General features: G+C 49.9%; 1 protein-coding gene across 2 annotated transcripts; it reads left to right on the top strand.

Moving 5' to 3' along the window:
• The first annotated feature begins 20037 nt into the window (after positions 1–20037).
• On the top strand, positions 20038–26218 carry POLR2I (RNA polymerase II subunit I). Of its 2 annotated transcripts, none has more exons than XM_038767406.1 (6): positions 20038–20109; positions 20994–21048; positions 23569–23642; positions 23760–23834; positions 24722–24773; positions 26067–26218. In XM_038767406.1, exons 1-6 carry the CDS (start codon positions 20060–20062, stop codon positions 26127–26129), a joined length of 369 nt encoding a protein of 122 aa, XP_038623334.1. In that variant the 5' UTR covers positions 20038–20059; the 3' UTR covers positions 26130–26218. The 2 variants fall into 2 exon arrangements, with proteins under 2 accessions (XP_038623334.1, XP_038623333.1); XM_038767405.1 differs by lacking the exon at positions 20038–20109 and adding an exon at positions 20805–20896.
• Positions 26219–27116: the final 898 nt, after the last annotated feature.

Below are 27116 nucleotides of genomic sequence, written 5' to 3'. Positions count from 1 at the left end.
GTTTGTTCTCTGTCTCCCCCTTCTAGACTGTGAGTAAGCGCTTAATAAATGCCATCATTATTATTATATCTATTCTATTTATTTTATTTTGTTAGTATGTTTGGTTTTGTTCTGTCTCCCCCTTCTAGACTGTGAGCCCGCTGTTGTGTAGGGACTGTCTCTATGTGTTGCCGACTTGTACTTCCCAAGCGCTTAGTACGGTGCTCTGCAAACAGTAAGCGCTCAATAAACACGATTGATTGATTGATTGAGCCACGCTGCTTCTCTAATAGTAATGATGGCATTTATTAAGCGCTTACTATGTGCCAAGCACTGTTCTAAGCGCTGGGGAGTTTACAAGACGATCAGGTTGTCCCACTTGGGGCTCACAGTCTTCATCCCCATTTTACAGATGAGGGAACTGAGGCCCAGAGAAGTGAAGTGACTTGCCCAAAGTCACACAGCTGACAAGTGGCGGAGCTGGGATTTGAACCCATGACCTCTGACTCCAAAGCCCGGGCTCTTTCCACTGAGCCACGTGGTATCTGTTGAGCCCACTGTTGGGTAGGGACCATCTCTCTATGTTGCCAACTTGGACTTCCCAAGCGCTTAGTACAGGGCTCTGCACACAGTAAGTGCTCAATAAATACAATTGACTGATTGATTAAGCGCTTCTTATGCGCACAGCCCCATTCTTACCCACTGTTGGGTAGGGACTGTCTCTTTATGTTGCCAACTTGGACTTCCCAAGCGCTTAGTACAGGGCTGTGCACACAGTAAGCGCTCAATAAATACGATTGATTGATTAAGCGCTTATTATGCACAAAGCACCGTTCTTGTCCACTGTTGGCTAGGGACTGTCTCTCTATGTTGCCAACTTGGACTTCCCAAATGCATAGTCACCACCTCCTCCAGGAGGCCTTCCCAGATTGAGCCCCCTCCTTCCTCTCCCCTTCCTCCCCCTCGCCTTCCCGCCTTCCCTTCCCCACAGCACCTGTATATATGTATAGGTGTTTGTACGGATTGATTACTCTATTTATTTCACTTATACATACCTATTCTATTTATTTTATTTTGTTAATATGTTTTGTTTTGTTCTCTGTCTCCCCCTTCTAGACTGTGAGCCCGCTGTTGGGTAGGGACCGTCTCTAGATGTTGCCAACTTGGACTTCCCAAGCGCTTAGTACAGTGCTCTGCACACAGTAAGCGCTCGATTCAGCGTGGCTCAGTAATCAATCAATCGTATTTATTGAGTGCTCGATTCAGCGTGGCTCAGTAATCAACCAATTGTATTTATTGAGCGCTTACTGTGTGCAGAGCACTGGACAAAGCGCTTGGGAAGTCCAAGTTGGCAACATATAGAGACAGTCCCTACCCAACAGTGGGCTCACAGTCTAGGAGGGGGAGACAGACAACAAAATAAAACATATTAACAAAATAAAATAAATAGAATAGATATGTACAAGTAAAATAAAGCCCGGACTCTTTCTCTCCCCCTCCTGCCCCTCTCCATCCCCCCCCCGCCTTACCTCCTTCCCTTCCCCACAGCACCTGTATAGATGTATTTCTGTTTGTACGGATTTATTACTCTATTTATTTATTTTACTTGTACATATCTATTTTATTTATTTTATTTTGTTAGTATGTTTGGTTTTGTTGTCTGTCTCCCCCTTCCAGACTGTGAGCCCGCTGTTGGGTAGGGACTGTCTCTAGATGTTGCCAACTTGTCCTTCCCAAGCGTTTAGTCCAGTGCTCTGCACACAGTAAATGCTCAATAAATACAATTGATTGATTGATTGGGAGTCAGAGGGCATGGGTTCAAATCCCAGCTCTGCCGATTGTCAGCTGTGTGACTTTGGGCAAGTCACTTCACTTCTCTGGGCCTCAGTTCCCTCATTTGGAAAATGGGGATGAAGACTATGAGCCCCCCTTGGGACAACCTGATCACCTTGTAACCTCCCCAGCGCTTAGAACAGTGCTTTGCACATAGTAAGCGCTTAACAAATACCATCATTATTCCAGCGCTTAGAACAGTGCTTTGCACGTAGTAAGCACTTAATAAATGCCATTATTATTATTATTATCAATAAATACGAATGAATGAATGAATGTTCTAAGCGCTGGGGAGGTTACAAGGTGATCAGGTTGTCCCACGGGGGGCTCACAGGCTTCATCCCCATTTTACAGGTGAGGGGAAGTGAAGTGACTTGCCCAAAGTCACCCAGCTGACAGTTGGGGGAGCCAGGATTGGAACCCATGACCTCCGACTCCAAAGCCCGGGCTCTTTCCACTGAGCCGTGCTGCTTCCCCGCTAAGCGCTGGGGACAGTAGGAGAAGCAGCGTGGCTCAGTAATAATAATAATAATGGTATTTGTTAAGCGCTTACTATGTGCCAAACACTGTTTTAAGTGCTGGGGAGGTTAGAAGGTTATCAGGTTGGCCCATGGGGGACTCACAGCTTTCATCCCCATTTTACAGATGAGGTAATTTAGGCCCAGAGAAGTGAAGTGACTTGCCGCCAAAGTCACCCAGCTGACAGTTGGTGGAGCCAGGATTGGAACCCATGACCTCCGACTCCAAAGCCCTGGCTCTTTCCACTGAGCCGCGCTGCTTCTCCGCTAAGCGCTGGGGACAGTAGGAGAAGCAGCGTGGCTCAGTAATAATAATAATAATGGTATTTGTTAAGCGCTTACTATGTGCCAAGCACTGTTCTAAGCACTGGGGAGGTTCCAAGGTGATCAGGTTGTCCCACGGTGGGCTCACAGTCTTCATCCCCATTTTCCAGATGAGGCCACTGAGGCCCAGAGAAGTTGAGTGACTTGCCCAAAGTCACCCAGCTGACAAGTGGCGGAGCTGGGATTTGAACCCATGACCTCTGACTCCCAAGCCCGGGCTCTTTCCACTGAGCCCCGCTGCTTCCCCGGGCTTGGGATTCGGAGGCCGTGGGTTCTAATCCCGGATCCGCCAACTGTCAGCTGGGTGACTTGGGGCAAGTCACTTCTCCGGGCCTCAATGACCTCATCTGGAAAATGGGGATGAAGACTGGGACAACCTGATCACCTTGGAACCTCCCTATTACAAGTCAACAACTGATAGAGACACTCCCTGCCCACAACGGGGTCACAGCCTAGAAATAATAATAATAACGTTGGTATTTCTTAAGCGCTTACTATGTGCCAAGCACTGTTCTAAGTGCTGGGGAGGATACAAGGTGATCAAGTTGTCCCACATGGGGCTCACAGTCTTCATCCCCATTTTCCAGATGAGGTAACTGAGGCCCAGAGAAGTGAAGTGACTTGCCCAAAGTCACACAGCTGACAAGTAGCGGAGCCGGGATTTGAACCCACGACCTCTGACTCCAAAGCCCATGCTCTTTTCCACTGAGCCACGCTGCTTCTCTAATAATGGTATTTGTTCATTCATTCATTCAGTCAGTCACAGTCTTAATCAGCGTGGCTCAGTGGAAAGAGCCCGGGCTTTGGAGTCGGAGGTCACGGGTTCAAATCCCCTCTCTGCCAATTGTCAGCTGTGTGACTTTGGGCAAGTCACTTCACTTCTCTGGGCCTCAGTGACCTCATCTGGAAAATGGGGATGAAGACTGTGAGCCCCCCGGGGGACAACCTCATCACCTTGTAACCTCCCCAGCGCTTAGAACAGTGCTTTGCCCATAGTAAGCGCTTAATAAATGCCATCATTATTGTAACCTCCCCAGCGCTTAGAACAATGCTTTGCCCATGGTAAGCACTTAATAAATGCCATCATTATTGTAACCTCCCCAGCGCTTAGAACAGTGCTTTGCCCATAGTAAGCGCTTAATAAATGCCATCGTTATTGTAACCTCCCCAGCGCTTAGAACAGTGCTTTGCCCATAGTAAGCGCTTAATAAATGCCATCGTTATTGTAACCTCCCCAGCACTTAGAACAGTGCTTTGCCCATAGTAAGCGCTTAATAAATGCCATCATTATTGTAACCCCCCCAGCGCTTAGAACAGTGCTTTGCCCATAGTAAGCGCTTAATAAATGCCATCGTTATTGTAACCTCCCCAGCGCTTAGAACAGTGCTTTGCCCATAGTAAGCGCTTAATAAATGCCATCATTATTGTAACCTCCCCAGCGCTTAGAACAGTGCCTTGCCCATAGTAAGCACTTAATAAATGCCATCATTATTGTAACCTCCCCAGCGCTTAGAACAGTGCTTTGCCCATAATAAGCGCTTAATAAATGCCATCATTATTGTAACCTCCCCAGCGCTTAGAACAGTGCTTTGCACATAGTAAGCGCTTAATAAGTGCCATCATTATTGTAACCTCCCCAGCGCTTTGCCCATAGTAAGCGCTTAATAAATGCCATCATTATTGTAACCTCCCCAGCACTTAGGACAGTGCTTTGCCCATAGTAAGCGCTTAATAAATGCCATCATTATTGTAACCTTCCCAGCACTTAGAACAGTGCTTTGCCCATAGTAAGCGCTTAATAAATGCCATCGTTATTGTAACCTCCCCAGCGCTTAGAACAGTGCTTTGCCCATAGTAAGCGCTTAATAAATGCCATCATTATTGTAACCTCCCCAGCGCTTAGAACAGTGCTTTGCACATAGTAAGCGCTTAATAAATGCCCTCATTATTATTATTATTAATCCCCATTTTACAGGTGAGGTAACTGAGGCACAGAGAAGTTAAGTGACTGGCTCAAAGTCACACAGCTGACAACTGACTGTATCCATCCCAGCGCTTAGTACAGTGCCACCGACCGCTGTGGGGGGAGGAGGGATGAGGGTCCGAGGTCCAGGTGGCTCCGACAGCAGAACTGGATTTATTTGTACCTATCTATTCTATTTATTTTATTTTGTTAGTATGTTTGGTTTTGTTCTCTGTCTCCCCCTTTTAGACTGTGAGCCCACTGTTGGGTAGGGACTGTCTCTAGATGGTGCCAATTTGTACTTCCCAAGCGCTTAGTACAGTGCTTTGCACATAGTAAGCGCTCAATAAATACGATTGATGATGATGACTCACCCTGTTTCTATAACATCAAGGACTCAAACATGGTGTTCTCTGCCCCCGAGCCTCACCTCCTCTCGGGCCTCTTAGAGCGGGAGGCAGCGTGGCTCCGTGGAAAGAGCCCGGGCTTGGGAGTCAGAGGTCGTGGGTTCGAATCCCGCCTCAGCCACTTGGCTGCTTGACCTCTCACCCCACCGGCCTGGCTCCCGGCCCCTCTTCCCGCTGGTGGAAGCTCAAACTGGGAGTTGGGAGAGTCGCTGGGCCTGATGAGAAACCCCCATTCCTCAGCCCCCGCACCACCCCCTCAACTGTTATGACACAGGGAAAATGAGGCGATGAGTAAGGAGCAGGAAGAGGTGGAGATCACAACACGGAATTGGGAGTCAGGAGACCGGCCTGGGAGTGGGTGGATGAGGGAGGAGACGGGCCGGGGGAGAAATGACAAGTTCCCCTCGTTTCCTTCTAGACTGTGAGCCCACTGTTGGGTAGGGACCGTCCCTATATGTTGCCAACTTGGACTTCCCAAGCGCTCCGTACAGTGCTCTGCACACAGTAAGCGCTCAATAAATACAGTTGATTGATTGACACCCATCCTTTAGACTGCTGTGGGCAGAGAAGGTGTCCAGAAGCAGCGTGGCTCCGTGGAAAGAGCCCGGGCTTTGGGAGTCGGAGGTCGTGGGTTCAAATCCCGCCTCTGCCACTTGTCAGCTGTGTGACTTTGGGCGAGTCAGTTCACTTCCCCTCATCTGTAAAATGGGGGTGAAGACTGCGAGCCCCGCGATGGGACAACCTTGTAACCTCCCCGGCGCTTAGAACAGGGATCTGCACATAGTAAGCACTTAATAAATGCCATTATTATTATTATTATTACCAGCTCTGTTATACTGAACTCCTTGCGACTCTTAGTAGAGTGCTCTGCACAAAGTAAGCTCTCGGGAAATACCATTACGGGATCGATCTGATGTGATTTATGTGTCCAGGGAGGGCCCCGACCGGCCCTTTACCGATTCGGAAGCTTCAGGTGCCACTTCCGATTGGATTCCCGTTTTCCCAGTCCCATTTTCGGCCTTCCCTAGGACCCCTCCCCACTACAGAGATGAGGCGGTCGGGAAGGGGATTCGGGGAAAGCCGGGAGACCTGACCGCCTGGCTTCCATGCTCCACTCTTCCCCTGGAGAAGCTGAATGGATAATCGAAGTTGTCAACAGAGAAGCAGTGCGGCTCCGTGGCAAGTGTCACGGGTTCTAATTCCGACTCCGCCGCTTGTCGGCTGTGTGACCTTGGCCAAGTCACTTCACCTCTCTGGGCCTCAGTTACCTGTCAAACGGGGATGAAGACTGGGAGCCCCGACGTGGGACAACCTGATTACCTTGTATCTAACCCCAGCGCTCAGAACGGCACTTGGCACATAGTAAGCGCTTAGCAAAGACCGACGTTATTATTGTCGTTATATTTATTTTTACTTCCTAATTGAATCTGGCCTTTGCCTATTCCAACAGCTTGGGGAAGAGCCCAGTTAATTCGATTATAATCACCTATTGTTGGGCTGACATCAGGAAAGGTTTACTAGGATAATTATATTTATTCACCAGGGCTTAATGAGGGGAGCAATTACTTAGATTCCCGTCCCTCCCAAGGGTCAGACTGAGTGGGTGGCAGCTCCTCCAAAAGGATGTGGGCTCTGGGGATGGCAGGATCGGCGTCTCCGACACTGAGTGAGCTGCAGAGTCCGGGGAAGCGGCATGGCCTAGTGGATAATAATAATAATAATGGCATTTATTAAGCGCTTACTATGTGCAAAGCACTGTTCTAAGCGCTGGAGAGGTTACAAGGTGATCAGATTGTCAGGTCTGGGAATCAGAAGGTCATGGGTTCTAATCTTACCCCCATCTTACCTCCTTCCCTTCCCCACAGCCCCTGTATATATGTATATATGTTTGTACATATTCGTTACTCTATTTATTTATTTATTTTACTTGTACATATCTATTCTATTTATTTTATTTTGTTAGTATGTTTGGTTTTGTTCTCTGTCTCCCCCTTTTAGACTGTGAGCCCACTGTTGGGTAGGGACTGTCTCTATATGTTGCCAACTTGGACTTCCCAAGCGCTTAGTACAGTGCTCTGCACACAGTAAGTGCTCAATAAATACGATTGATGATGATGATGATGATAATCCCAGCTCTGCCACTTGTCTGACCTTGGGCAAGTCACTTCACTTCTCTGGGCCTCAGTTACCTCATCTGTAAAATGACGGTTAAGACTGTGAGTCCCATGTCACTCCCCCGCCTTCTCCAACCCCCCGGCTCTCAACCCTCTCCACTACTCTCCCATCCTTCCCAGCAGTACCCTCAGAGGAGATCTCCTCCCTCCTCTCAAGTGCTATTCCAGCCACCTGTGCTTCTGACCCCATTCCCTCTCATCTTATGAAATCTCTCGCTCCGTCCCTTCTCCCCTCCTTAACCTCCATCTTCAAGCGCTCACTCTCCACTGGTTCCTTCCCCTCTGCCTTCAAACATGCCCACGTCTCTCCCATCCTAAAAAAACCCTCTCTTGACCCCACCTCCCCTTCTAGTTATCGCCCTACCTCCCTCCTACCCTTCCTTTCCAAACTCCTTGAACAAGTCATCTACACGCGCTGCCTCGAATTCCTAAATGCCAACTCTCTCCTTGACCCCCTCCAATCTGGCTTCCGTCCCCTACACTCCACCGAAACTGCCCTCTCAAAGGTCACCGATGACCTCCTTCTTGCCAAATCCAACGGCTCCTATTCTATCCTAATCCTCCTCGACCCCTCAGCTGCCTTCGACACTGTGGACCACCCCCTTCTCCTCAACACGCTATCCAACCTTGGCTTCACAGACTCCGTCCTCTCCTGGTTCTCCTCTTATCTCTCCGGCCATTCATTCTCCTTCTCTTTTGCGGGCTCCACCTCCCCTTCCCATCCCCTTCTGTAGGGGTTCCTCAAGGGTCAGTTCTCGGTCCCCTTCTGTTCTCTATCTACACTCACTCCCTTGGTGAACTCATTCGCTCCCACGGCTTCAACTATCATCTCTACGCTGATGAGATGAGGTTTGCTATCCTGGCAGGGCTGGTGGAAGTCGGAGAGGTCACCAACCGGGATATTGTAGAGACCGTCTTCAACCTGCTGGTTGGTGGGCAGTTTGATTTGGAAATGAACTTCATCATACAAGAAGGTGAGAGTATTACCTGCACGGTGGATCTGTTGGACAAATGGGACATCATTTGATGGGACATCAAGGCCCTGCTGAGAGCTCACCTCCTCCAGGAGGCCTTCCCAGACTGAGCCCCTTCCTTCCTCTCCCCCTCGTCCCCCTCTCCATCCCCCCATCTTACCTCCTTCCCTTCAGCACCTGTATATATGGTTGTACATATTTATTACTCTATTTATTTATTTATTTATTTTACTTGTACATTTCTTTCCTATTTATTTTATTTGTTGGTTTGTTTGGTTCTGTTCTCTGTCTCCCCCTTTTAGACTGTGAGCCCACTGTTGGGTAGGGACTGTCTCTATGTGTTGCCAATTTGTACTTCCCAAGCGCTTAGTACAGTGCTCTGCACATAGTAAGCGCTCAATAAATACGATTGATTGATTGATTGATTGATTGATCACTTGCCAAGCGGAGCATGTTTGCCTCCATCCTGAAGAAGAGCATAAGAAATCTCCAAGTCTGCACCAAAGTGGGTCTTGTGGAACAAATCCTCAGAATTGAAAAAGCTGATAACATGATTGCAGATAGGGGTTCCTCAAGGTTCAGTTCTTGGTCACCTTCTGTTCTCGATTTACACTCACTCCCTTGGTGACCTCATTCGCTCCCATGGCTTCAACTATCATCTCGACACTGATGACACCCAGATCTACATCTCTGCCCCTGCTCTCTCTCCCTCCCTCCAGGCTCGCATCTCCTCCTGCCTTCAGGACATCTCCATCTGGATGTCTGCCCGCCACCTCAAACTCAACATGTCCAACACTGAACTCGTCTTCCCTCCCAAACCCTGCCCTCTCCCTGACTGTTAACTATTGTCCCATCACGGTTGACGGCACTACCATCCTTCCCGTCTCACAAGCCCGCAACCTTGGTGTCATCCTCGACTCCGCTCTCACGTTCACCCCTCACATCCAAGCCATCACCAAAACCTGCCCGTCTCACCTCCGCAACATCACCAAGATCCGCCCTTTCCTCTCCATCCAAACCGCTACCCTGCTCGTTCAAGCTCTCATCCTATCCCGTCTGGATTACTGTATCAGCCTCCTCTCCGATCTCCCATCCTCGTGTCTCTCCCCACTTCAATCCATACTTCATGCCGCTGCCCGGATTGTCTTTGTCCAGAAACGCTCTGGGCATGTTACTCCCCTCCTCAAAAATCTCCAGTGGCTACCAATCAACCTACGCATCAGGCAGAAACTCCTCACCCTCGGCTTCAAGGTTCTCCATCACCTCTCCCCCTCCTACCTCACCTCCCTTCTCTCCTTCTCCAGCCCAGCCCGCACCTTCCGCTCCTCTGCCGCTAATCTCCTCACCGTACCTCGTTCTTGCCTGTCCCGCCGTCGACCCCCGGCCCACGTCATCCCCCTGGCCTGGAATGCCCTCCCTCCCCACATCGGCCAAGCTCGCTCTCTTCCTTCCTTCAAGGCCCTACTGAGAGCTCACCTCCTCCAGGAGGCCTTCCCACACTGAGCCCCCTCCTTCCTCTCCCCCTCCTCCCCCTCTCCATCCCCGCCGCCTTACCTCCTTCCCCTCCCCACAGCACCTGTATATATATGTATATGTTTGTACAGATTTATTACTCTATTTATTTTACTTGTACATATTTATTCTATTTATTTTATTTTGTTAATATGTTTTTGTTTTGTTCTCTGTCTCCCCCTTCTAGACTGTGAGCCCACTGTTGGGTAGGGATCGTCTCTACATGTTGCCAACTTGGACTTCCCAAGTGCTTAGTCCAGTGCTCTGCACACAGTAAGCGCTCAATAAATACGATTGAATGAATGAATGAATCTCTTAGTTGACATGCTGGGAGTCCTGGCTAGCTATAATTTGACTGTTCGAGAATTAGAGCTATTTTTCAGCAAACTTCAAGGAGACAGAGGACAACGGCCTCCACATGCTGGCAAATTGCCGTCTGTCTTGAAACACATGCCCCAGAAATATGGTCCTGATGCCTTCTTCAACTTTCCAGGGAAGAGTGCTGCGGCTATTGCATACCTCCTGTAGCCAAATGGCCATACCAGAATGGATTTACATTTCACACCTGGCTAAGAATGGATCCCATAAATAACATCAATGTGGATAAAGATAAACCATACTTACATTGTTTCAGAACAAACAAAGGACTGGGCTATTCCGCTCATTTTGTTGGTGGCTGTTTGATTGTAACATCAATAAAGTCGAAAGGAAAAGGATTCCAGCATTGTGTAAAATCTGATTTCAAGCCAAAGTGGTGGTACATGGTTACAATAGTGCACATTTATAACCGTTGGAAAAACACTGAGCTCCGGTGTTATGTGAACGGAGAACTGGCATCCTATGGAGAGATAACGTGGCTTGTCAATACTAGCGACACTTTTGACAAGTGTTTCCTGGGCTCATCAGAAACAGCAGATTCCAATGTGGTCAGATGACTGCTGTCTACCTTTTTAGTGAAGCACTCAATGCTGCTCAGATATTTGCCATCTATCAGCTGGGACTGGGCTATAAGCCCAGCCCGCACCCTCCGCTCCTCTGCCGCAAACCTCCTCACCGGGCCTCGTTCTCGCCTGTCCCGCTGTCGACCCCCGGCCCACGTCATCCCCCTGGCCTGGAACGCCCTCCCTCTGCCCATCCGCCAAGCTAGCCCTCTTCCTCCCTTCAAAGCCCTACTGAGAGCTCACCTCCTCCGGGAGGCCTTCCCAGGCTGAGCCCCCTCCTTCCTCTCCCCCCCTCATCCCCCACCTTACCCCCTTCCTCTCCCCACACCACCTGCACATATGTTTGTACAGATTTATTACTCTATTTACTTTACTTGTACATATTTATTCTATTTATTTTACTTTGTTAATACGTTTTGTTGCCTGTCTCCCCCTTCTAGACTGTGAGCCCGCTGTTGGGTAGGGACCGTCTCTGCACACAGTAAGCACTCAATAAATACAATTGAATGAATGAATGACACCCAAAACTACATCTCTGCCCCTGCTCTCTCTCCCTCCCTCCAGGCTCGCGTCTCCTCCTGCCTTCAGGACATCTCCACCTGGATGTCTGCCCGCCACCTCAAACTCAACATGTCCAAGACTGAACTCCTTGTCTTCCCTCCCAAACCCTGCCCTCTCCCTGACTTTCCCATCACTGTGGACGGCACTACCATCCTTCCCGTCTCACAAGCCCGCAACTTTGGTGTCACCCTCGACTCCGCTCTCACGTTCACCCCTCACATCCAATCCGTCACCAAAATCCACCGGTCTCACCTCCGCAACATCGCCAAGATCCGCCCTTTCCTCTCCATCTAAACCGCTACCCTGCTGGCTCAATCTCTCATCCTATCCCGACTGGATTACTGCATCAGCCTCCTCTCCGATCTCCCATCCTCCTGTCTCTCCCCACTTCAATCCATACTTCACGCCACTGGTCGGATCGTCTTTGTCCAGAAACGCTCTGGGCATGTTACTCCCCTCCTCAAAAATCTCCAGTGGCTACCAGTCAACCTGCGCATCAGGCAGAAACTCCTCACCCTGGGCTTCCAGGCTGTCCATCACCTCTCCCCCTCCTACTTCACCTCCCTTCTCTCCTTCTACAGCCCAGCCCGCACCCTCCGCTCCTCTGCCGCTAATCTCCTCACCGTTAGGCCTCGTTCTCGCCTGTCCCACCGTCGACCCCCGGCCCACGTCCTCCCCCGGGCCTGGAATGCCCCCAATCCCTCTGCCCATCCACCAAGCTAGCTCTCTTCCTCCCTTCAAAGCCCTACTGAGAGCTCACCTCTTCCAGGAGGCCTTCCCACACTGAGCCCCCTCCTTCCTCTCCCCCTCTCCATCCCCTCCGCCTTACCTCCTCCCCCGCCACAGCACCTGTATATATGTATATGTTTGTACGGATTTATTACTCTATTTATTTATTTGTACAAATTTATTCTATTTATTTTATTTCATTAATATGTTTTGTTGTCTGTCTCCCCCTTCTAGACTGTGAGCCCGCTGTTGGGTAGGGACCGTCTCTAGATGTTGCCAACTTGGACTTCCCAAGCGCTTAGTCCAGTGCTCTGCACACAGTAAGCGCTCAATAAATACGATTGAGTGAGTGAATGAACGAATGTGGGACGGGGGCTGAGTCCGACCTGATTTGCTTGTATCCACCCCAGTGCACGAAGTTGTTACTTAGCAAACACCAACAGATAACCACAATCACTATTATTATCATTCCAGGGCACCAGGCTAGGTGCTTGTGGGACTGAATGAAGAAATAAAAGGTGCAGCCCTGCTCTTGAGGAATTTACAGTCTAGTGGGGCGGCAGACACTAAAATAGTTTGCTGGGAAGAAGTGGAGGAAGTTGAGTCCTTAATTAGTTCTTTAGGTGCATGTGACTGCCCAAATGAATGGTTAAAGTGCCTGGCTAGATAATAACGATAACAATAATTGCGGTATTCGTTATGCACCTACTACGTGCCAGCCACTGTACTAAGCGCTGGGGTGGATACAAGAAAATCAGGTTGGACACGGTCCCTGTCCCACGCTGGGCTCACAGTTTCAATCCTTGTTTTACAGATGAGGTAACTGAGACCCAGAGAAGTGACGTGACTCGCCCAAGGTCATTAAGCAGACAAGTGGCGGAGCTGGGATTAGAACCCGTGACCTTCTGAGTCCCAGGCCAGTGCTCTATCCACTACGCCAGTGCTTTGCACACAAGGAGCCTGCTGTAAGGAGAGGATAAACTGACCAAAGAAGGGTCACTAATCAGTCGATCGTATTTATTGAGCACTTACAGTGTGCGGAACACTGGACTAAGCGCTCGGAAGAGGACAATATGACAATAAACAGACACCTTCCCTGCCCACAAGAAGTGAAACAGCTTAGCCCGGTGGAAAGAGCACAGGGCTGGGAATCAGAAGGAGCTCTGCCACTTGTCTGCTGGGTGACCTTGGGCAAGTCACTTCGCTTCTCTGGGCCTCAGTTCCCTCATCCGCAAAATGGGGATGAAGAACGTGAGCCCCACGTGAAGACGTGGACTGCGTCCGATCAGATTAGCTTGTATCTCCCTCGGCGCTCAATACGGTGCTCGGCCCCTAGTAAGCGTTGAACAAATACCACTAAAAAGGAGAGAGAGGGAGAAGAGAAGGCCTCCCGAAAATGTAATTTCAAAAGGGTATCGATGGGATATAGCGATACTGAGCCGGATGATTAAAGTGGCATGACTGGAAAGGTGGGTTAATCAGGGAAGGAGATGATTTTTTGATGAGGCCGCGGTGAGGAGCAGGCGGCGGCATAAGGAACCCGGAGGATGGGACTGCGGGTCAGGGGAAAAGCCCGAATAATGGGCCAGAGGCAGGAGAATCGGAAATAAAGAGCAGAGAGGTTTGGTGAGGAGAAAGGGCAGAGATCAGGGTCAAACGCGGGGGACTAAGCCGACCTGCTAGTGGAAGACTTGAAGCCCACAGAAATCGCCCGAGAAGAATGGCCCGCCCTCCTCTCCACCGTGGAAAGAACCCGGGCTTTGGAGTCAGAGGTCGTGGGTTTGAATCCCGGCTCCGCCACATCAATCAGTCGTATTTGAGCGCTTACTGTGTGCAGAGCACCGGACTAAGCGCTTGGGAAGTCCAAGTTGGCAACATCGAGAGACGGTCCCTACCCAACAGCGGGCTCCCAGTCTAGAAGGGGGAGGCAGAGAACAGGACAAAACATATTAACAAAATAAATTTTGTTTATTTTAAAACAAACATTTTATTTTAATTTTATTTTATTAAAATTCTATTTTTAATTATACATTAAATTATATAAATTATATTTTAATTATATATTATATAATATAAATATTGTATATGACCATAAAATTTATATAATATTTTTATAATATGTTATAGTTTATAGAATATATTTTATATTTCATATATAAATTATATTTGTATATTTAAATTATATTTAAATTATATTTCCAATTATAACATTTTATTTTATTTTACTAAAACAAAATAAATAGAATAGATATGTACAAGTGAAATAAATAGAGTAATACATACGTACAAACTGTCTGCTGTGTGACCTCGGGCAAGTCACTTCACTTCTCTGAGCCTCAGTTCCCTCATCTGTAAAATGGGGATTAAGACTGTGAGCCCCATGTGGGACAACCTGATCACCTTGTATCCCTCCCCGGTGCTTAGAACAGTGCTTTGCACATAGTAAGCGCTTAATAAATGCCATCATTATTATTATTATTATTATTACTGTGAGCCCCACGTGGGACAACCTGATCACCTTGTATCGCCCCCGGCGCTTAGAACAGTGCTTTGCACATAGTAAGCGCTTAATAAATGCCATCATTATTATTATTATTATTACTGTGAGCCCCATGTGGGACAACCTGATCATCAACATCAATCGTATTTACTGAGCGCTTACTATGTGCAGAGCACTGTACTAAGCGCTTGGGAAGTACAAATTTGCAACACATAGAGACAGTCCCTACCCAACAGTGGGCTCACAGTCTAAAAGGGGGAGACAGAGAACAAAACCAAACATACTAACAAAATAAAATAAATAGAATAGATATGTACAAATAAAATAAATAGAGTAATAAATATGTACAAACATATATCCATATATACAGGTGCTGTGGGGAAGGGAAGGAGGTAAGATGGGGGGGATGGAGAGGGGGGCGAGGGGGAGAGGAAGGAAGGGGCTCAGTCTGGGAAGGCCTCCAGACTGATCACCTTGTATCGCCAACGGCGCTTAGAACAGTGCTTTGCACATAGTAAGCGCTTAATAAATGCCATTATTATTATTATTATTATTATTATTACTGTGAGCCCCACGTGGGACAAGCTGATCACCTTGTTTCGCCCCCGGCGCTTAGAACAGTGCTTTGCACATAGTAAGCGCTTAATAAATGCCATTATTATTATTATTATTATTATTATTATTACCGTGAGCCCCACGTGGGACAAGCTGATCACCTTGTTTCGCCCCCGGCGCTTAGAACAGTGCTTTGCACATAGTAAGCGCTTAATAAACGCCATCATTATTATTATTATTCCCAGTTTCTCATCGGTTCCTTCTCCGGGCACCCAAATTGGACGCCTTATTTCCCCCAGACTCTTCCAGCCTCCTCTCCCTTTGGATCGGCTCCCCTCTGGCCCGATCCGCTCTTTTGTAGAGGAACAGGGGAAAATTCCGGAGTTGGGAGGTCAGAGCACTCGAGTCCTTTGTGCCTGGAGACGAGAGGAGGGGAGGGAAGGGCAATTTGTACTTCCCAAGCGCTTAGTACAGTGCTCTGCACATAGTAAGCGCTCAATAAATACGATTGATGATGATGATCGTGCATCTACATAAGGATGCTCTTCCTAGTGAAAGACAACTGACACATACTGTCATCAAATCCTGTCGGTCCCACCTTCACAATTTTCCCATCACTCATTCATTCAATCGTATTTATTGAGCGCTTCCTGTGTACTAATCACTTGGGAAATGCAAGTTTGCCGTCCCTACCCAACAGCGGGCTCACGGTCTAGGAGGGAGAGGCAGACGACCAAACAAAACGTATTAACAAAATAAAATAACTAGAATAAACATATCTATTCTATTTATTTTATTTTGTTAGTATGTTTGGTTTTGTTCTCCGTCTCCCCCTTTTAGACTGTGAGCCCAATGTTGGGTAGGGACTGTCTCTCTATGTTGCCAATTTGTACTTCCCAAGCGCTTAGTACAGCGCTCTGCACGTAGTAAGCGCTCAATAAATACGATTGATGATGATGTACAAATAAAATAGAGTAATAAATATGTACAAACATATATACAGGTGCTGTGGGGAGAGGAAGGAAGGGCCTCAGTCTGGGAAGGCCTTCACAATTTTCCCATCACTGTAGAAGGCACCACCACTTTCGCGTCTCACAAGCCCATCAACCCGTCATTATCCCTGACTCCTCTCTTTCAATCCACGTAGTCCATCCGTCATCAAATCCCGTCGGTCCCGCCTTCACAATTTTCCCATCACTGTAGACGGCATCGCCACTTCCGCGTCTCACAAGCCCATCAACTTGCCATTATCCTCGACTCCGCTCTCTCATTTAATCCCCGTATTCCATCTGTCATCAAATCCCGTCGGTCTCCCCTTTGGGACATGGCCCAAACCCCGCCCTTGACCCCCTCAATCCAAATTGCTACCGTGTAATACCATCACTCATCGCATCCCGCCTAGATTATTGCATCAGTTTCCTTGCGGACTTCCCAGCCTCCCGCCTCTCCCCACTCCAATCCCTACTTCACTCTGCCGCCCAGATCATCTTTCTCCAGAAACGTTCAGTACGTGTCCCCCCGCGCCTCCTCAAAAATCTCCAGTGGTTGCCTAACCACCTCCGTATCAATCAAAAACTCCTCACCATTGGCTTTAACGCACTCCATCACCTTTGTCTCTTCCTCCCTTCAAGGCCCTGCTGAGAGCTCACCTCCTCCAGGAGGCCTTCCCAGACTGAGCCCCTTCTTTCCTCTTCCCCTCGTCCCCCTCTCCATCCCCCCATCTTACCTCCTTCCCTTCCCCACAGCACCTGTATATATGGATATATGGTTGTACATATTTATTACTCTATTTATTTATTTTACTTGTACATTTCTATCCTACTTATTTTATTTTGTTGGTATGTTTGGTTCTGTTCTCTGTCTCCCCCTTTTAGACTGTGAGCCCACTGTTGGGTAGGGACTGTCTCTATGTGATGCCAATTTGTACTTCCCAAGCGCTTAGTACAGTGCTCTGCACATAGTAAGCGCCTCAATAAATACGATTGATTGATTGATTGTCCCCTCTTCTCTCCTTCCTAGGCCAGCACTTAGAGCAGTGCCCAGCACATAGCACTTGACAAATACCATTTTTAAAAAAGCTGTCCCCTTGTATCAGAGAAGCAGCGGGGCTCAGTGGAAAGAGAGCAGGCTTTGGAGTCAGAGGGCATGGGTTCAAATCCCAGCTCCGCCAACTGTCAGCTGTGTGACTTGGGGCAAGTCACTTCACTTCTCTGGGCCTCAGTTACCTCATCTGTAAAATGGGGATTAAGACTGTGAGCCCCCCATGGGACAACCTGATCACCTTGTAACCTCCCCAGCGCTTAGAACAGTGCTTTGCACGTAGTAAGCGCTTAATAAATGCCATCATTATTATTATTAGTAGTAGTAGTAGTAGTAGTAGGGTTGATGCTTACCTTTACCTCTACCTGTGCCATGGACTGAATCTGACAAATGCCACCACCATCATCCAACCTAATTAGCTTGTATCAATCAATCAATCGCATTTATTGAGCGCTTACTGTGTGCAGAGCACTGGACTAAGCGCTTGGGAAGTCCAAGTTGGCAACATAGAGAGACGGTCCCTACCCAACAGTGGGCTCACAGTCTCGAAGCATGTATCTACCCAAGCGCTTAGTAATCAACCAACCGATCAATCAACGGCATTTATTGAGCACTTACTATGTACACTGTACTAAGCACTTGGGAGAGTACAACACAACAAAACAAACAGACCCTTTCCTTGCCCATAATGAGCTTACTTAACTTCCCTGAGCTTCAGTTCCCTCATCTGCAAAATGGGACTATCCCGGCTCTGCCACTTATCAGCTGGGTGACTTTGGGCAAGTCACTTCACTTCTCCGTGCCTCAGTTCCCTCATCTGTAAAATGGGGATGAAGACTGGGAGCCCCCCGTGGGACAACCTGATCACCTCGTAACCTCCCCAGCGCTTAGAACAGTGCTTTGCACGTAGTAAGCGCTTAATAATAAATGCCATTATTACCAATACCAGTTCTCCTTCCTACTTAAGACTATATGCCCCATATGGGAGCTAATTATCTTGCACCCAGCGCTTAGTACAGCGCTTGGCATATAGTAAGCATTTAACAAATGCCGCAATCATCATTATTATTATTATCTTCAAGACTATGAGCTCGTTGTGGGCAGGGAATGTGTCTGCTTACTGTTGCTCAGCACGCAGTAAGCGCCCAATAAATGCGATTGAATCATATTTATTGAGCGGTTACTGTGTGCAGAGCACTGTACTAAGCGCTTGGAAAGTACAATCCAGCAATAAATAGACAATCCCTACCCAAATGAATCTCTAGACTGGACTCTTATGGGCAGGGAACGTGTCTGCTAATTCTGTTGTATTATACTCTCCCAAGCGCTTAGTACAGTGCTGTGCACATAGAAAAAGCTCCATAAATAATAATGATATTAGTTAAGCGTTTACTATGTGCACAGCACTGTACTAAGCCCTGGGGTGGATACAAGCAAATTGGATGGGACACAGGGGACTCACAGGCTCAACCCCCATTTTACAGATTCATTCAGCGTGGGAAAGAGCCCGGGCTTTGGAGTCAGAGGTCATGGGTTCTAATCCCGGCTCTGCCACTTGTCGGCTGGGTGACTGTGGGCAAGTCACTTCCCTTCTCTGGGCCTCAGTTCCCTCATCTGTAAAATGGGGATGAAGACTGGGAGCCCCACGTGGGACAACCTGATCACCTTGTATCCTCCCCAGCGCTTAGAACAGTGCTTTGCACATAGTAAGCGCTTAACAAATACCGTTATTACTACTGATTGAGCGCTTACTGTAGGCAGAGCACTGTACTAAGCGCTTGGGAAGTCCAAGTCGGCAACATAGAGAGCCGGTCCCTACCCAACAACGGGCTCCCAGCCTAGAAGGGGGAGACGGACAACAAAACAAAACAGATAGCCAGGCGTCAAAATCGTCAGAATAAATAGAATTACAGCTCGATGCACATTATTAACAAAATAAATAGAATAGTAGACATGTACAAGAAAAATAAATAGAGTAATAAATTTGTACAGACATATATACAGGTGCTGTGGGGAGGGGAAGGAGGTAGGCTTCTAGACTGTGAGCCCCTGTTGGGTAGGGACCGTCTCTATATGTTGCCAACTTGTACTTCCCAAGCGCTTAGTACAGTGCTCTGCACACAGTAGGCGCTCAATAAATAGGGACCGTCTGTATACGTTGCCAACTTGTACTTCCCAAGCGCTTAGTTCAGTGCTCCGCACACAGTCAGCGCTCAATAGGGACCGTCTCTATACGTTGCCAACTTGTACTTCCCAAGCGCTTAGTACAGTGCTCTGCACCCAGTAAGCGCTCAATAAATGGGGACCGTCTCTATATGTTGCCAACTTGTACTTCCCAAGCGCTTAGTACAGAGCTCTGCACACAGTAAGCGCTCAATAAATAGGGACCGTCCCTATATGTTGCCAACTTGTACTTCCCAAGCGCTTAGTCCAGTGCTCTGCACACAGTAAGTGCTCAATAAATACGATTGAGTGAATGAATTGAGCGCTTACTGGGTGCAGAGCACTGGACTAGGCGCTTGGGAAGCACAAGTTGGCAACATATAGAGACGGTCCCTACCCAACAGTGGGCTGACAGTCTAGAAATACGATTGAATGAATGAATGAGTAGGGCGGGGGGGGAGGGATGGGGAGGGAACTGAGGCACGGAGAAGTAAAGTGACTTCCCCAAGGTCACACAGCAGGCATTCATTCATTCAAATCGTATTTATTGAGCGCTTACTGTGTGCAGAACACTGGACTAAGCGCTTGGGAAGGACAAAAGCTTAATAAAATGGACTAATTGTTGTTATTCTGGGCAGAAAAAAGAAGCCATCTCAGGGAGGAGGAAACACATCCGGGTACGCGGCCCTTTCCCTGCTTCAGCCCAGGAATCGCGTGGCCCTGGAGGTGGGCCGCGTTTCGCGGCGTGTCCGCTCCGGCTTGCCGTAGCCGCCAGCCGGTGCATGCGCGGAGAGGGTGTGCTGGAGTTGTTTCGGCGCATGCGCGCAGAGGGGAGGGGAAAGCTGAGCCACGCGACGGCGCATGCGCGAAGGTGGTGTGTCGGCACATGCGCGGAGGGGCGCCGCAGGAGCCATGCACCAGCGCATGCGCAGAGGGGTATATGTGTGTGTGTGTGTGTGTGTGTGTGTGTGTGTGTGTCGGAGCACGCGCGGAGATTGTGTGTCGGAGCATGCGCGGAGAAGGGGGGTGCAGGACTTTTAGACTGTGAGCCCACTGTTGGGTAGGGACTGTCTCTATATGTTGCCAATTTGTACTTCCCAAGCGCTTAGTCCAGTGCTCTGCACATAGTAAGCGCTCAATAAATACGATTGATGATGATGATGCAGGAGCCACGCACCAGCGCATGCGCGGGGGGAGGGTGCTGGGGCCAAGCGCCGGCGCATGCACGGAGATGGTGCGCAGGAGCACGCGCGGAGATGGTGTCGGCGCATGCGCCGAGAGGGGGGAGGTGCTGGGGCCGCGCGCCGGCTCATGCGCAGAGGGGGGAGTGCTGGGGCCGCGCGCCGGCGCATGCGCGGAGACTGTGCGTCGGTGCCCGCGCGGAGGTGGTGTATCGGCGCACGCGCGGAGGGGGTGCTGGGGCCGCGCGCCGGCGCCTGCGCGGAAACTGTGTGTCGGTGCCCGCGCGGAGGTGGTGAGTCGGAGCATGCGCGGAGGGGGGGGGTGCTGGGGCCGCGCGCCGGCGCATGCGCGGAGGTGATGTGTCGGAGCATGCGCGGAGGGGGGTGCTGAGGCCGCGCGCCGGCGCATGCGCAGGGGTGGGGTTTGGGGGGGGGGTTAGGGTTGCGTCGGCGCCTGCGCGGAGCGGGCCGGGTACCGGGAGCATGGAGCCCGACGGGACGTACGAGCCGGGCTTCGTGGGCATCCGCTTCTGCCAGGAGTGGTGGGTGGGGGTTGGGGGGGATGGGTGGGGGGGCCCGGGGGGAGGGGCCGGGCCGCAGCCTGACCTCTGACCTCTGACCCCTGACCCTTCCCGCCAGCAACAACATGCTGTACCCTAAGGAGGACAAGGAGAACCGCATCCTGCTCTACGCGGTGAGACACCTCCCTCACCCCACCCCCACCAACCTCCTCCTTCATTCAATCAATCAATCAATCGCATTTATTGACCCCTTACTGTGTGCTGAGCACTGTACTAAGCGCTTGGGAAGTACAAGTTGGCAACATCTAGAGACAGTCCCTACCCAGCAGTGGGCTCACAGTCTAAACAATGGATTGAGCTCTGACTCTGTGCAGAGCACTGGACGAAGCCCCCCCTCCCCATCCCCCCGCCTTACCTCCTTTTTTTTTTTAAATGGCGTTTATTAAGCGCTTACTATGTGCAGAGCACTGTTCTAAGCGCTGGGGAGGTGACAAGGTGATCGGGTTGGCCCACATGGGGCTCACAGTCTTCATCCCCATTTTACAGATGAGGTAACTGAGGCCCAGAGAAGTGAAGTGACTTGCCCAAAATCCCACAGCTGGCAAGTAGCGGAGCCGGGATTTGAACCCATGACCTCTGACTCCAAAGCCCGGGCTCTTTCCACTGAGCCACGCCGCTTCTCCTTCCCCTCCCCACGGCACCTGTATAGATGTTTGTACAGATTTATTACTGTCTTTATTTTGCTTGTACACATTTACTATTCTGTTTGTTTTATTTTGTTAATACGTTTCGTTTTGTTGTCCGTCTCCCCCTTCAAGACCGCGAGCCCGCTGTTGGGTAGGGGCCGTCTCTATCTGTTAGAGAAGCAGCGTGGCTCGATGGAAAGAGCCCGGGCTTTGGAGTCAGAGGTCATGGGTTCAAATCCCGCCTCCACCAATTGTCAGCTGGGTGACTGTGGGCAAGTCACTTCACTTCTCTGGGCCTCAGTGACCTCATCTGGAAAATGGGGAGGAAGACTGTGAGCCCCACCTGGGGCAACCTGATCACCTTGGAACCTCCCCAGCTCTCAGAACAGTGCTTTGCACATAGTAAACTCTTAATAAATGCCATTATTATTATTATTATTATTATTATTATTATATGTTGCCAACTTGGACTTCCCAAGCACCCCAGACTGAACCCCCTCCTTCCTTTTCCCCTTCCTCCCCCTCGCCTTACCTCCTTCCCCTACCCACAGCACCTGCACATATGTATATATGTTTGTACGGATTTATTACTCTGTATATTTATTTGTACATATTTATTCTATTCGTTTTATTTTGTTAATATGTTTTGCTTTGTTGTCTGTCTCCCCCTTCTAGACTGTGAGCCCACTGTTGGGGAGGGACCGTCTCTCTATGTTGCCAACTTGGACTTCCCAAGCGCTTAGTCCAGTGCTCTGCACACAGTAAGCGCTCAATAAATACGATTGAATGAATGAATGAACTTAGTACAGTGCTCTGCACACAGGAAGCGCTCAATACGATTGAATGAATGAATGAACAAAGCACTTGGAAAGTACACTTAGAACAGTGCTTTGCACCTAGTAAGCGCTTAATAAATGCCATCGTTATTATTGCACTTCGGCGACTAATAATAATAATGATGATGGCATTTATTAAGCGCTTACTAGGTGCAAAGCACTGTTCTAAGCACTGGGGAGGTTACAGGGTGAGCAGGTTGTCCCACGGGGGGCTCACAGTCTTAGCAACGTATAGAGACGGTCCCTACCCAACAACGGGCTCACAGTCTAGAAGGGGCAGACAACAAAGCAGAACAAGTAGACAGGCGTCAACACCATCAAGATAAATGGAATTATAGACATATAATAATAATAATTATGATGGCATTTGTTAAGTACTTACTACGTGCAAAGTCCCGGGGGGATACAAGGTAAGGACTCACAAGGATACAAGGACTCACCCTCAATCAATCAATCAATCAATTGTATTTATTGAGCGCTTACTGTGTGCAGAGCACTGTACTAAGCGCTTGGGAAGTACAAGTTGGCAACATCTAGAGACGGTCCCTACCCAACAGTGGGCTCACAGTCTAGAAGGGGGAGACAGAGAACAAAACCAAACATATTAACAAAATAAAATAAATAGAATAGATAGGTACAAGTAAAATAAATAAATAAATAGAGTAATAAATCCGTACAAACATATATACATGTATACAGGTGCTGTGGGGAGGGGAAGGAGGTAAGGCGGTGGAGAGGAAGGATGTGTGGAGGGAGGGCATTCCAGGCCAGGGTGAAGACGTGGGCCAGGGGTGGGCAGGCGAGATGGAGGCCAAGTGAAAGTGTGTGGGCTGGGATCAATCAATCAATCAATCGTATTTATTGAGCGCTTACTGTGTGCAGAGCACTGTACTAAGCGCTTGGGAAGTCCAAGCTGGCGACATATAGAGACGGTCCCTACCCAACAGCGGGCTCACAGTCTAGATGGATGGAGAAGGAGCGAAGGAAAGTGAGGTAAGAAGGGACAAGGTGATGGAGAGCTTTGAAGGCACTAATGAGGAGCTTTTGTTTGATACGGAAGTTGATAGGCAACCACTGAAGATTTTGAAGGAAGGGAGTGACATGCCCACAACGTTCGGTCCCCCCTCCATTCCGCCATTCCCCTCACGGCCTCCCCACATTGCTTCCCCAGTGCCGGAACTGTGACTACCAGCAAGAGGCCGACAACAGCTGCATCTACGTCAACAAGATCACCCACGAAGTGGAGTGAGTCCGGGGTCGGCGGGAGACTCGGGGGGCCCGGGTCCGCCCGCTCCTGTATCGCAGGAGGGGCTGGGGCCCAGGACGGTTGTTTACCCGCCGCTCTCCCGCCCCGCCCCGCAGTGAGCTGACTCAAATCATCGCGGATGTCTCCCAGGATCCCACGCTGCCACGGACCGAGGACCATCCTTGCCAGAAGTCAGTACTGGCGGCCAGGAAGGCCCTCCGCTTTCCCATTCACTCATTCATAATACTAATAATGACGGCATTTATAAAGCGCTTACTCTGTGCAAAGCACCGTTCCAAGCGCTGGGGAGATTACAAGGTGATCAGGTTGTCCGACAGTCTTCATCCCCATTTTCCAGATGAGGCCACTGAGGCCCAGAGAAGTGAAGTGACTTGCCCAAAGTCACCCAGCTGACAATTGGCAGAGCTGGGATTTGAACCCCCTGACCTCTGACTCCAAAGCCCGAGCTCTTTCCACTGAGCCACGCTGTTCATTCATTCAGCCGTATTTATTGAGGGCTTACTGGGTGCAGAGCACTTTTCTAAGCACTTGGGAAAGTACAATGCAGCAGTAAAGAGTGACAGTCCCTGCCCACAATGGGCTCAGTCGGAGGGAGACAGACATCAGTACAAATGAACAGACATCAATATAAATCAATAAAATCATCTCCCACTCCGAGACAGACATCAATATAAATAAATAAAATTATCTCCCACTCCCTTTGCGTGGCCCTGACTTGCTCCCCTTTTCTAGCCCCGGGGCACTTGGGTGTCCTGATCCGTATGTGTATTTCTGTGTATCTATCTCCTGGGCCTCTGGACTGTCAGCTCCTTGTGGGCAGGGAATGTGCCTGCTTAGTGTTCTACTGTCCTCTCCCAAGCGCCTCGAAGAGTGCTTTGCACAGAGTAATTGCTGAAGAAATAGCATCATTAGTCCAGTGCTGTGCACAGAGTAAGCGCTCAGTGGGTCCGATGGCACGAGCGGGCCCGTTTCGGTGCGGCCCCCCCCCCCGCGCATGCGCGCCCCCCGCCCATGCGCGCCCCCCGGTGGTCAGCCCCCGCTCACCCGTCCGTTCCAGGTGCGGCCACAAGGAGGCGGTGTTCTTCCAGTCCCACAGCGCCAGAGCCGAGGTGAGCTGACGCTGCCTCCCTTCTCCTCCTCCTCCTCCTCCTCCCCCCCCTCCTTCCTCTCCTTCCCCCCTTCCTCTCCTCTTCCCTCTCCTCCTCCTCCCCCTCCTTCCTCTCCTCTTCCCTCCTCCTCCCTCTCCTCTTCCCTCTCCTCCTTCTCCCTCTCCTCTTCTCCTCCTCCCTCTCTCCTCTCCTCTTCCCTCCTCCTCCCTCTCCTCTGCCCTCTCCTTCTCGCTCTCCTCTTCCCTCTCCTCCTCGCTCTCCTCTTCCCTCTCCTCTTTCTCGCTCTCCTCTTCCCTCTCCTCCTCCCCCCTCCTCCCTCTCCTCCTCCTTCTCCTCCTCCTTCCTCTCTTCTTCCCTCTCCTCCTCCTCCCTCCCCTCCCTCTCCTCTTCCCTATCCTCCTCTTCCCTCTCCTCCCCCCCCTCCTCCTTCCTCTCCTCCTCCCTCCCCTCCTCCTCTTCCTCCCTCTCCTCTTCCCTCTCCTCCTCCTCCCTCTCTTCTTCCCTCTCCTCCTCCCTCTCCTCTTCCTCCCTCCCCTCCCTCTCCTCCTCCCTCTCCTCTTCCTCCCTCCCCTCCCTCTCCTCCTCCTCCCTCTCCTCCTCTTCCCTTTCTTCCTCCTTCATCTCCTCCCTCTCCTCCTCCCCCTTCCTCCCTCTCCTCCTCCTCCCTTTCCTCTTCCCTCTCTTCCTCCTCCCCTTCCTCCTCCCTCCCCTCCTCCTCTTCCTCCTCCCCCCTCCTCCTCCCTCTCCTCCTCCCCCTCTCCCCACCCCCCCCACCCCCCACAACACAGGTATCCTGGGCCCACTCCCAGACTGGCATAAGCTTAAGGCCTAAACCCCCCCTCCCCCTCCACCAAGGTGCAAGTTTGTCCTTCAGTTTGCTCTACCTCCAAGCACTTAAATACAGTGCTTTGCACGCAGTAAGCGTGCAATAAATGGGATTGAATGAATGAAAGTGATAAGCTGAGGGGTATGAGACCAATTTTTTTTAATAGCATTTAAGTGCCTGCTATGTGCCAGACACTGTACTAAGCACTGGGATAACACACAAGACAGTCGGGCTGGACACAGTCTCTGCCCCACATGGGGCTCCCAGTCGTCACCCCCATTTTCCAGAGGAGGGAACTGAGGCCCAGAGAAGTGAAGTGACTTTACCGAAGTCACCCAGGTCCTCTGACTCCCGAGCCCGGTCTCTTTCCACGGAGCCACGCTGCTCCTCAGTCCTCGCCTGTGGTCAAGGAGGGGTGAGGGAGAAGAGGTTGGGACTCAATTCTGCTGCCCCTCTCCCCTTCCTAGGATGCCATGCGGCTCTACTACGTCTGCACCGCTCCCCACTGCGGCCACCGCTGGACCGAGTGACCGGGGACCGGCCCCTTCACAGGCTTCTCCCCGGCCCCATGTTTGTCGTTAGTTTTGCTACTAAATGTTTTTTTCTGAATTGGCCTCTCTCCCTTTGTGCCGTCCTGGTGTCTGCCCAGCCCCCTAATAATAATAACGATGGCATTAATAATAATAGTAATAATAATGATGGCATTTATTAAGCGCTTACTATGTGCAAAGCACTGGGGAAGTTACAAGGTGATCAGGGTGTCCCATGTGGGGGGCTCAGGCTTAATCCCCATTTCACAGGTGAAGTAACTGAGGCCCAGAGAAGTGAAGTGACTTACCCAAAGTCACACAGCTGACGGTTGGCAGAGCCGGGATTGGAACCCATGACCTCTGACTCCAAAGCCCGGGCTCTTTCCACTGAGCCACGCTGCTTCTCTATCTCTTCAGCGCTTACTCTGTGCCACGCACTGTTCTAAGCACTGGGATAGGCACAAGATAATCGGGTTGGGCACAGTCCCTGTGTGACACAGGGCTCCTGGTCTTAATCGCCTGAGGCCCAGAGAAGTGAAGTGACTTGACCAAGGTCACACAGCAGACAAGTGGCAGAGCTGCGATTAGACTGTGAGCCCACTGTTGGGTAGGGACCGTCTCTATATGTTGCCAACTTGTACTTCCCAAGCGCTTAGTACAGTGCTCTGCACACAAAGTAAGCGCTCTATAAATACAATTGATTGATTGATTGATTGATTAGAACCTATGACCTTCTGACTCCCAAGCCCTGGCTGTAATAATAATAATAATAATAATAATGGCATTTATTAAGCGCTTACTATGTGCAAAGCACTGTTCTAAGCGCTGGGGGGGTTATAATGGGCTGTACCCATTAGGCCAAGCTGCTTCTGTCTCCCTCCCCTCTCCATTCTCCAGGCAGCTGGTGGGGGTGATAAACAATAATAATAATAATAATGATGGTATTTGTTAAGCGCTTACTAGGTGCCAAGCACGGTTCTAGGCGCT

Source organism: Tachyglossus aculeatus, chromosome 26, assembly GCF_015852505.1.
Source record: "Tachyglossus aculeatus isolate mTacAcu1 chromosome 26, mTacAcu1.pri, whole genome shotgun sequence".
In the NCBI taxonomy this organism is placed as follows: Eukaryota; Metazoa; Chordata; class Mammalia; order Monotremata; family Tachyglossidae; genus Tachyglossus; species Tachyglossus aculeatus.
This window is presented reverse-complemented; position numbering and strand designations above follow the sequence as displayed.

Coding starts and splice junctions, on each gene's coding strand:
- POLR2I (XM_038767405.1), top strand. CDS start 20,838: ATGGAGCCCGACGGGACGTACGAGCCGGGCTTCGTGGGCATCCGCTTC. Junction 20,897..20,993: donor ATCCGCTTCTGCCAGGAGTG/GTGGGTGGGGGT, acceptor CCTTCCCGCCAG/CAACAACATGCTGTACCCTA. Junction 21,049..23,568: donor ACCGCATCCTGCTCTACGCG/GTGAGACACCTC, acceptor TTGCTTCCCCAG/TGCCGGAACTGTGACTACCA.